Source organism: Halyomorpha halys, unplaced genomic scaffold (assembly GCF_000696795.3).
Source record: "Halyomorpha halys isolate HHAL.00 unplaced genomic scaffold, Hhal_1.1 Scaffold410.1, whole genome shotgun sequence".
Taxonomy (NCBI): Eukaryota; Metazoa; Arthropoda; class Insecta; order Hemiptera; family Pentatomidae; genus Halyomorpha; species Halyomorpha halys.
In genome coordinates this window covers 544,127-556,079 of record NW_027111460.1, presented here as the reverse complement: position 1 = coordinate 556,079, position 11,953 = coordinate 544,127, and the positions used below count along the sequence as shown (strand labels likewise).

Genomic DNA, 11,953 nt, shown 5'->3' with positions numbered 1-11,953 from the left:
AATGTCAAAAAAGAGAAGAAGGAATAAGATCTAACTCGCTTGAACTGCTGTAAAACACTGGCTTTATTGTATTCGGTACATCTCTTATATACGTTCGATCAGCTGACTGAGGGGATCAGGAGGAACATCATAGACTTTTGGCCAAGCCACTTCACTCACACAGGGGCCCCTATTGTGCGTGCTTCCAGAACCTCTCAACAGTCATCTGGTGAGATTAGATATAAACATTTACGCAGATTTGCTCAAGGCACATTCATCGACAGTTTTCTTTTTTTCTTTATTATAAAATTAGTTTAAGTGTTTGTAAAGTATTAAGTTGTTTTTCCTTTTTTTATTAATGCATAAAATTAATTTGTTTTACAATTCTTTCGTTTCATTCTGTATATATATTCATTATACTTTATTTCTTTATAATATATACAATTTATTTGTTAAATATAGACTTCAAACATATTTCTGTAATTAATCTTTCCAACCCAAAAATAATTTTCTCAGCGCATATTTTACCTGGCAAGAGTATCTTTCACTGAGGCTCTCAGTTCAGGTAACATTGACCATGACAACATGTAGTAGCCCCCAAATATACTGAATCATTGCAGCGTCCACCAGAGGGCAGTAGCGCCCGCTTTGGGAATCACTGGATTTGAATATAGAAAAAAAATAATCACGATAAGTCAAATTTTACCAACAGTTCCTAAACCTTTATCTCTTACCTTCTTATCTCCTAACCCTTCTTTCCATTTTATTAGTTTTTTTAAACATATTACATTAACTTATGTCCGCCATATTATTGTTAGCTCTATATATATCTATATTCGTTTCTGTGATAAATTGTGCGCATTGCAAAAATATTGAGATTGGTTAAAAAAGGTTTAGGTTAATAACGTTAATTATTACAATTTTCCTTATTTTTTATTGTATTTAAGGTGCTGAAGTTGTATGCTTGGGAGCCAAGCTTTCAGGATAGAATCTTGAAAATAAGGAAAAAAGAAGCTAACCTGTTGAAGAAAACAGCGTACCTGAAGGCATTCATTGCATTTATATGGACCTCTGCTCCATTCTTGGTATATTATTTATAATTTATATTTATTTTTTTTTTTTTGTTACAAAGTTCAGGAAGTAAAAGGTTATCGATTCACCATTTATTGATTTTTTAAAATTATTTATTGTAACAACAAGTAAAAGTTTTAATACAATAACAGAGTACACTTGAATTCAACAAATAACTAATGAAAACATATATTGAAATTGAAATAAATGAATAAAACCTTACATAAAAAGTTACTTGATCCATAATTTATATGATTAATTTAATTGCTAATTAAATAATTAATTAATTAAATTTAAAACAGAAAAGAACTTTAAAGAAAAAAATAATTTAAACTTACATAAAAATAATATTATATTATTTATGTATTTATGTTGAGGATATATATACGTTAATTGAACACTAAAAAAGTTTTGATATTAATTAATATATAGATAAACTGAAAAGACAGAAACTATAGTTACATAAATGGTAACAGCAAACTAAAAAACATTTTGTTGACCTACTTTAATAAAATCCTCTTTATGTTTTTTTAAATTTTTAGTGAATAAATAATGATTTTATAGAATCAATAATATTGTCTCTTATTCGCGAGAAAGAGACAAATTGATTGGCAGGTAAAACAATGAAAAAAAATTATAATTTTTGAGCTACACGCCAAAAATGCTTAATTTTGTTAATAACTTTTTTAACCAAAAAAGTTGGGCGATCTTCCCAAGAAAATTCTGAGCATTTAGCACAAATCTCCATCACAATCGGATGAATGGTATCGCAGTATATAAAATATTAATTAACAAACAAATATTCATATTTATATATTAGATTATTCTTGTTGTTAATGGTTATATTAGCAAATTTAAATAATGCTTGCTAAAACTATAAAAATATAAGTATAAACTATAAGTTACTGTTAAGATATTAAAATATTTTGTAACAAACCCTTAAATCTCATTTATTTTGATATTTGAGGTGTTCAGTCATAAAACATGATAACTATAAAAATGGAAACTTTTACAATATAAAATTATTTGTTAGTTATAATGTGTTACCTTGAACCAGAAGTCACTTTGCATAACTTAATATCAACATTATTCTCTTAAGAAAACAAATTTCCCAAAGATTCCTTCTACAACTTATGAAAAAAAGCTGGTGTGCTGAAAACTTCAATTTATAAAAAAATTGCAGTTACCATGTTTTATGACCAAATGTGTCAATTATGACTGATCAGCTTGTATGAACATCTAATCTGTTATCATTGAAGTCTAGCATGCACTTGGATTCATTGTTGTAAAGATAGTAAAGACCTCATTGCTGTGCAACATTCTTAGTTAAACAATTGTAATATCTCCCCTTTCTATATATTTCATATTTAGGTAAATGAAAGTAAAAATGTTTACCAATTTTCATCTTAATAATAATAAACCAATTTTACTTCTTTTCTATACTTTATTTTGAAATTCCTGTGGTTATATTATTTCATATGTTTCAGGTTTCACTTGTAACATTTGCAACTTATGTTCTTATTGATGAAAACAACATTTTGGACACATCAAAAGCATTTGTTTCTCTGGCTCTCTTTAATATCTTAAGACCTCCTCTGGTCATCCTTCCTATGGTTTTTAACAATGTTATGCAAGTGAGTTGGACTAGCATGTGTTTGTAAGTTCTTTTATAAGTGGCCTCATAAAAAAAAAATGTTCTCTCATTTATTTATGAAACCACATAGCTATTAATAAATATAAAATATATTTATAAGATATTGTAATTTTATTTAATCATTAATCTTATTTATTTGTAGCAGTTGCTATAAATACCTGAAATATATTTGTCTTGAGAAGGTGGTAAAATACCCTTGCTTTGGTTAACTGATGATTTTGTAAAAAAATGTGCGAGTTGGAATCATCAGACAAACATTCATTTACATTAATTAAAATCAGATACTTAGTATAAATTGAAGGTAAAAGTAATATGGTCTTCGATTTTTATTGAGGGTATTATCACAAGTTATTATTTGGAACAATCCCCGGTTTATCTGAGGATACAAATTAAATTAAATAAACTCTGCTTTAGCATCCTTTACAATTATTCACAATAGATTCCCTTTACCACTGTCTTTTATATTAGGGATGAAAACTAATAACTCACTTTCCCCTTTCACTTATATAAAACTCTCTTAGTCTCCCCTAGATGTCTCTCCAATGCCATATTTTTGCTACCTTTTTTTTTTAATGACCCCTTTCCTGTTCATTTCTGACATACGGGGAGGGGGTTATCTTGAGGTGACCAACATATGAAGTTGGGGGCTTAAGTTTTTCATTTCGTAGGACTGCCTCAAAACGAAAAAAGTCTGCCCCCAGCGCCACCTGTAGTTCTCAGGTAGCTAAGACCTGTTCCTCAACTAACTGAGCCATAGATGGCCCTATATCTCTGCTACCAGCACCTTATCTCAGGAAAATTCTTCTTTGGTCGTCAAACTAACAATCCTTTCTCTGCCCTTCAGGTCCTTAGTCCCTTTGTCTCCACTCTCTCAGTTCCACTGGCCTCTTGACTCACTTAAACTGTCATATATTGTGATCCACTACAATTTGGTACTATTGGGTGAAAATGAGGAAACTATGAACCTTAAAATAACTATGTTAATAAAATCTATTAAGGAATTATGTCTCAAAATAAATACAGATAAAACAAATTATACGGTTTGCAGTAGAAACGGCAATAATTTTGGTGATATAGATATTGTAGGAAATACATTTAGAGAGACATAGGGATGGTTAAGTTAAGTATTTACTGTCTGCAGTTTCAAGAAAAACGAAATTGATTAGGAAATAAAGGCTGGAAACATTTGTTATTTTTCAATTTTAAAATTTCTTAGCTTGTGCCTTCGGTCCAGAAACATAAAAATTATAATTTACAAAGCTATTACCCTTCCTACTGTTCTGTGAAAAGTGACCTCTTACACTAAGAGAGATACAGTGCCTTAATGTTTTTTAAAACAAAGTATTGTTTTAAATATGTTGACCGAAGAAGGATGAGTTGACAAGAGAATTTAGAAGACTACATGACACCTAATTGAAGGAACTATACCTGTTTAATATAATTCAGGTGACAGCATCGTGGTAAATGAGATGGGAATGTAACGTTGTAAGATACAACCTACTAAACGGCTTAGTAATGAACATATCCCTAAAATGTAGAATTGGGTTTGGACGAGATCACTGGACAGATGCTTATAGACAGCGATTGGTGGCATCGGTATCAAACTTTAGGGTTCACTAAACCTTTATTCATCATCATCAATCGACACGACAACCCATTACTGGGTCCTGGCCTCCTCAAGCAGCTTCCACCAGTTTAATCTGTTAAGTGCAGCTGCTCTCCAATTCCTCACTCCGAGCAGGACCCTTGAATCCTCTTTAACACCGTCTAACCATCGAAGCTTTGGGCGGCCCCTCGGCCGTGTTCCATGTAGGCACAATTTTTCCAACATCACCAATTAACAAGTAGACTTCCCTATTCGTGCATCTTCTCCATGCTGAACCATCCTTCCCTGGGCCGTAGATGTGTCTGAGTATCTTTCTCTCAAACGTTTGGGGATCTTTATCTGCCTTTGAAAGTGCCCAAGTTTCCGAGGCGTAGAGCAGCACCAGTTGAATTAACGTATTATGCAATCTAGTTTTCGTGGATCTTGATTGTGCTACTACCAAAGTGCCGACGAAGTCCAAAAAAAAAAACCTATTGGCCGATGTTATTTGTCTCCTTATCTCGGCCGAAACGTCATTGGTGGCATTAACTTGTGATCCGAGGTACACAAACTCCTCAACTCGTTCAAAAGAGTAATGACCAATTTGGATAAAATCTTTATTAAAACCTCTTTCTTGACCAGCTATCATATATTTGATTTTGTTGGTATTAACAAGTCTCAGCTTCCTGGCAGCATCATCTAGGGCAAGAAAGGCCTCTTCCACAACAGCTTTTGATCTCCCAATAAAAACCTTCATTATTATTATTTATATATTTTTCTTGAGAACTTACTGCATTATAATAATATTTTTTGGTTTTCTACAGGCAGGAGTATCAATAAAAAGGTTGAATAAATTTTTGAACAGCGAAGAATTAGATCCAAATGAGGTGACACATAATGAAAAAGATGGTAAGCTCTTTAACCTTTCCATTAATACAGTATATAATTAGGGTTATAATGAATTTTTGTATTAATCTAATAAATTGATTTTAAACATTTATCTGTCAATTCAACTTTCTCAACTAACTAAGAAATATATTGGAAGTTTTGTGATCAGAAAGAATTTAATTTACATACTTTAAATTATATAATTATAAAAGATAATTGTATAATTTACATACTTTAAATTATATAATTATAAAAGATAATTGTATAATTTACATACTTTAAATTCAACTTAATACTAAAAAAGGTGAAAATTATTACCCTATGGTTTCTTATTGACAAATAATTGTAAATATATAATGTTTAAAAATAAATTGGCTTATAAGAACAATAGTTATTTTCATGACGTAATCTAATACCTCTAAGTTTTTTTTCTTCATATATTTGTGTGTGGTTTAAAATCTTCCCAATTTTCATTTATTAGTTTTATGATATCTTATATTTTTATGTCGAAGAAAAATACTTTCTACAACAAAAATAATTCTTTACCTTCTACTTTAATTTTTTCAGTTATGTCTTTTGATTATATTACTATTTTTATATTATCAATATTTAAAAAATTAAGAATTGGATTGAAGTATTTAGATAATCTTTCCGAGATTCATTATTTACAATTGATCTAAGTATTACTTGCTTGTGCAATTTAAATAACAAATGTATTCTTAAATTGCTCAAAAGTTATTCCAAACACCTCATTCCAATTCTTAATTTTTAATATTAATAATATTAGGTCGAGTCATAAGTAACTATGACCAACTAAGTAACCGATGCAGCTAAGTAGAATCTATCTTTTGTATCTTCCCACTATGAGTTACCATGATAACACATTTTTGTTTTCACTATATAGATAAGGCTTTAGTTAGTCTTTTGTCAACTGTTTGGTGTGATACAATTGGGTTAACCTTTTTTTTTTTTTAACCTCTGAAGTGAAGGATCGACATATTCGAGTACACATTCATCATGTAATGCTTTAAGAATTTAATCAAGGCAAGGACTACTACTAACTGATCGAGAAGTTAGAAATTTGTTTATAAAATTCTATTCTGGAGATATGACTTTAAAAGACAAACCGAGGGTGGGACATCCTTCCAACTTTGATGAAAACCTTTTAAAGGCAATATTGGAGCAAAATCCATGTCAATCAACAAGAGGTATAGCAGAAAGGTTAAATACATCACAATTAACTGTTAACCGCTACCTGAAGAAATCAGAGAATATCAGCAAGTTAGGAGTATGGGTACCTCACAATCTCGTGAACGGAATAAAGAAGATCGCATGTCAATCGCCACAAGACTGCTTTCAAAGGTAAAAATTGAGCTTTTTTTAGTAGGATTGTGATAGGCGATGAAAAATGGGTTACCTATGACAATATCGTCCACAAAAGACAGTGGCTTGATAAGGATCAACCATCCCTATCAGATCTGAAAACAAACATCCATGGAAAAAAGATTTTATTGTATGTACGGTGGGATTGTCAAGGAATAATTCACCACAAGTTTTTGAAGTCAAATTTAACATTTACTGCGGGTAGATGCGTTTGAGCATTTACAAAGAGTGCAAGAGAAACTCCATGAAAAGCATCCTGCCTGCACTCATTAATCACAAAAATGTCATTCTTTTATTCATCAACAATGCTCGACCTCATACAGAAAGAGTGACTCAAGAAAAAATTCTTGAGCTTGCATGGTCTGTTTTACCATATCCACCTTACTCTTCAGATCTTTCCTTGACAGACCTACCACCTTTTCTGTTTCTTACAAAACTGAATGGAAAAACTCTGGAGAGATAGGCAGGTTGTCGAAAACTTCTTCCTATCCAAACTAACCACATTTTAAAAAGAAGGAATTGATAAACTGCCAGAAAGATCGGAGAAGGTTATAGATAATAATGGAGAATATGTAATAAATTAATATAAATTTGTTATTTAAAGAGAGCAAAATAAATGTCTGATAAAAAAACAGAAGTTACTTATGACTCAACCTAATAACTTTAATATAAAAACTGTAATATCATAAAAAGACATAATTGACAAAATTGAAGCAGTCGATAAAGAATCATTACTGGTTAGTTTTGATGTAGAAAGTATTTTTGTAAGGATAATAAAGACTCATTGCTACACCACATCATTAGTTCTTATTTTTAATCTTATTTAGACAAATAATAGTTAAAAGTTAGACCAATTATTCATCTTTATAATAATAAACCAATTTTACATCTTCCCTATACTTTATTTTGAAATTCCTGTGGTTATAATATTAATATTTATTATATACTTGACTCAGATAAAGATGCATTAAAAATGGAAAATGCTACATTCTCTTGGGGATTCAACGAAGAACCAAAACTGCGGCATCTTAACCTGCTGGTGCAACCTGGATCTCTAGTCGCTGTAGTTGGTACTGTGGGCTCTGGTAAATCTTCATTGATCTCAGCATTCTTAGGGGAGATGCATAAAGTGTCTGGAGAAGTTTGCATAAAAGTATATCATTGTAATTCAACTTATAGTAATAGTAATATTACTTTTTGTTTTCATGTTATTTTGAAGTAGCATTGTTTGAAGTCTTGTAGAATGGCTGCTTCATCATTTTTTTAGTAATTACAAAAAATTCTTTAGTTATAATTTTTTTTTGTGAAATTTTCATTAAAACTTTCCTCGATAGGGTTCTATTGCTTATGTACCACAGCAGGCTTGGATTCAAAATTGCACCCTCCAAGATAATATATTGTTTGGGAAGAATCTGGACGAGAAGAGGTACAATAAATTGATTGATGCTTGTGCTCTTAGACAAGATTTAGGAATTCTTCCTGGAGGAGATCAGACTGAAATAGGCGAAAGGGTAAGTTTGTTTTAATCATAATATGGTAATATACAATTGTAACTATTGGACTAATGCAAAAATAATAGAGGAAGAATCATTGATGGAGTGTGTGTACTGTATAAAAGGCAGATGGCTTGGGTGCAGACAAAATAACTCAAATAGAAAATAAACTATTTATTGTGAGCCAACGTATCCCCCACGATTTGGTTCGAATTGTGTTTTTTTTTTTGTTTTTTTTCTGACCTCCTAGAAAAAAATTAAAACAATTAATTAAATATATACAAAGAAATAAATGTATATATACAGGTAAGTAAGATCTTGGATTGCCATTGTGGCATTATAAGATAGGCTGCCGGGTCCGCTGAAGGCGGTGTCATCGATGAAAAGTGTGGTTCGAATTGTGATATTCTGATTTCAATTGTAGAAGAATTTTTAGACCTAGTATATCCAGCTCTGACAGAGCAGCAGTCCTATCTTATGTGCCCATGGCAGTTAGGTCTGTTAAATTGTTTTGGTTTATTTATCATCTGATCAACAATTCCAATTAGTATATACAAAAAATAAAAGAAATATGAAAATAATAATATATTTTTCTAAAGGAACATCACAAACAAAGTTGGCCACTTTAGTGAGTCTGGAGGTGGAGCGCTCTGGTAGAGTCAGGCCAGACTTCATACTCGATGCAACATCCACTTCACAGTTATTGCAGTGTCCATTTATTGTCGCACCAATTCTAAATCAAAAAGAAATTTTATGTGATTTAAAATCAACTTAGTCAAAAATGAAAAGGAGATAAAAAAATATTTACTTGGGATCCTATAGGTATTGAAGGGTTAATGGAAATATGCCGCATCTTTACTTCAATAATATAAATTTAATCAAAATAATTTCCATCAGAATCAATATACTTTTAAAATTACAATGTGCATAAATCTTGTTCCAGTGCATAACAGTCAATATACCAGTAATTATAGAAATTATTTAAAAATTAAAAGTTGAGTTTATGTCTCTTGAACAAAATAGAAAAACCTCTGTAACGTGTTTACTGATTTCATGCACTCTTATTTATTTTGTTTTAGGGTATCAACCTCAGTGGTGGACAAAAGCAGCGGGTAAGTCTTGCCAGAGCTCTATATGCGGACTGCGATATCTATTTTCTCGATGATCCATTGAGTGCTGTTGACAGTCATGTTGGTAAAAGTATTTTCGAAGAAGTGATCAGTTCCCGAGGAATTCTGAAGGGAAAAGTGAGAATTATTTTAATAATTTATAATATCATTAAATCAGATAACTTGAACTTCTTTAAAAATAATATCTTTGATTAATTTGACCGATTTTATTCAATTTCATTGAATATAGTGCTGCACTGATGAAGTATAATTATGTTATCTGAAATCTTGGCATCCATGGTTTTGAAATTTATTGATCATAGATTACAATTCTTATTTGGATTAATCACTATTAGCTGAAAGAAGTTCCTTCTTGATTAAATTATGTTACAATTACATGTTTAAATTTTTTGGAAGTTTGAATCATCCACAAGATTATAACAACAATGGAGTGAAATTGTTAAAGAAATCTATTATATTACACACAAAAAAAAAAGTAAACCAGAAAGATATAAAATCTATACTTGTATTTAATGAAAAGACAGGAAATCCCTCTTCCATTCCAACACTTTCTGGACAAACGATCCAAACTTCCAAATAATTACAAAACTCATTTACATGACTATCACATTTACTTTTTGTATATATATTTTCAATATAGTTGTAAATATCAATAAATTAAAGATTTTTCTTATATGCTTATAATTTACATAAATTTATTATGCATATTATATTACTTTTTTTTGTTTCATTTTTTTAATATACAGACTAGACTTTTTGTCACAAATAGTATCAACGATTTATCAGAAACAGACATGATTGTCGTTCTAAAGGATGGTGAGATATCAGAAATCGGCACTTACCATGAACTTCTTGATATGAAAGGAGCATTCAGTGACTTCCTTACTACATATTCCAATAAAATAGATAATGAAGATTCACAAGGTTATTAATATAATCTCTAAATTATATATTAATACAATAACGTTAATTATTTTATATTTCTTTAAATGTTTATTGTTTTACAGCTATTGATTGTGACTTAGGAGACCACATTATAAAAAGTAATCCAGCCCTTAACCAGCGAAAATCACCAATAAAGTCCGATTCAGACTCTTTTACAAGAAGGTAAGTGAATTTTATGCAACTAAACTGGGTATCGTTTATGATGATCTCAAAGGAATATTGTTTATAATGATCTCAAAGGCATATTGTTTATAATGATCCCAAAGGCATATTGTTTATAACGATCTCAAAGGCATATGGTTTATAATGATCTGAAAGGCATATTGCTTATAACAATCTCAAAGGCATATTGTTTATACTGATCTCATGGGCATATTCAGTCATTATGGCTGATCATCATTATAAACAGTCACTACACCCATCATATAAATGTGAAATAGGAATTTTTTAAAAATTAATTATTGTTATCAAACACTAATAAATTGTTTTATTCAGATGAAGCTTCACAACTCCATTTTAACTTCAGTGTTCGTTTACATTTTATAATCATACTATTTTTGTTTTCATTTTTAAAGTTATTTGGATATACTTATATATTTTGTTCATTTATTTTCTATTTTAAGTAAAAATAAATATAAAAATAATAATAAAATGTTAAATCATCTATTTATTTTCACTTAAGGCAGGAATGGAGGGTTTTACACCGTTTTCCAATTTTAGGCACTTTTTAAATATTTAACTATCTTAAAGTCTCCTCCTTTAACACATTCCCGTTTTAAGCAAGTATTTCAAAAGTGATATAGGACCGTCGCTTCTTGGAGGATGGCTTTTTTTTTCTGTTATGATCTCCTCTTGTGAGCTTGTGACATGTCACACTACAATTATCTGTTTGAAAAGTCATATAAGTAAGGCTACCTCGGAGGGTGGGAGAGGAGGGTTCCACCCGTTTTCCAATTTCAGGCACTTTTTATACATTTATAATTTCTCTTAGGTATGTACGTATTGTACAAATTTAATAATAAAGGAGATTACAAAAAAAAAAAAATACATGATTTGAAAAATCTTTCATTACCAGTCCTCCTTATAAAATTCTTACTCTACTTTATTCGCACTTGCAGTACCCAGCCCACCTATTCCTGTACTTCCTATCCAGCCAGATCCAAAAGAATTGAAATATATGTATTTTACAAATATTGATTTAATGGATTCATGAAGAATTAATTAAATAAATTTTAGAATGAGTTGAAGGCCTACCTTCTACGCCATAACCCCTGATGAAGACCTGAAACTCAGGTCGAAACGTCAGCATAAAATAAATAAATATGGTTTTGTTTATTTATGTTGTTCTTTGCTGACCGCACCCCCCGACAAACTTCTCCAATCATAAAATACTTGTTTGTAAATATTCCATTTGAAGCAGAGTTGGGCTAATAATAAATGTAATAGCTAAAGTTACCATGGATACGATACTTATTTATCAAAGGTTCATTTATGAATAAAGGTCGTATCCATGGCAATTTGAGCTATAGCTAATTTTTGCCCATCTCTGATCTAAAGTTCATATCCATTGAGTTGGTTTTCTTCTTGAGCCTTCTTAATAATTTTTGTCTTCATTATTTCACTTCGGTTGTCTCTAATTAATGTAGTTTGAAAATTAGATTTGAATCTAAAAATTGAAATTATTAGATCATGATCATTAATTAGAACTCATACGTCTTATATCTATGGTTGTTATTAATGAAATCCAATGTATTGTAATAATTTTAAAATATTAAAAATAAAATAAAAAAGAATTTTGATTCTTTTTATAATTTTTTTCAAATAT

General features: G+C 30.3%; 1 protein-coding gene across 6 annotated transcripts in view; it reads left to right on the top strand.

Moving 5' to 3' along the window:
• The window catches only part of LOC106682390 (multidrug resistance-associated protein 1), a 49,414-nt gene that overhangs the window by 19,787 nt on the left and 17,674 nt on the right, over positions 1 to 11,953 (top strand). For all 6 annotated transcript variants that reach the window (XM_014423207.3, XM_067049503.1, XM_014423205.2 and 3 more), the window contains 8 exons: positions 927 to 1,064; positions 2,538 to 2,684; positions 5,114 to 5,198; positions 7,517 to 7,713; positions 7,895 to 8,071; positions 9,133 to 9,300; positions 9,930 to 10,107; positions 10,191 to 10,290. In XM_014423207.3, coding sequence (XP_014278693.1) covers positions 927 to 1,064; positions 2,538 to 2,684; positions 5,114 to 5,198; positions 7,517 to 7,713; positions 7,895 to 8,071; positions 9,133 to 9,300; positions 9,930 to 10,107; positions 10,191 to 10,290 — 1,190 coding nt within the window. The remainder of the gene's footprint in view (positions 1 to 926; positions 1,065 to 2,537; positions 2,685 to 5,113; positions 5,199 to 7,516; positions 7,714 to 7,894; positions 8,072 to 9,132; positions 9,301 to 9,929; positions 10,108 to 10,190; positions 10,291 to 11,953) is intronic.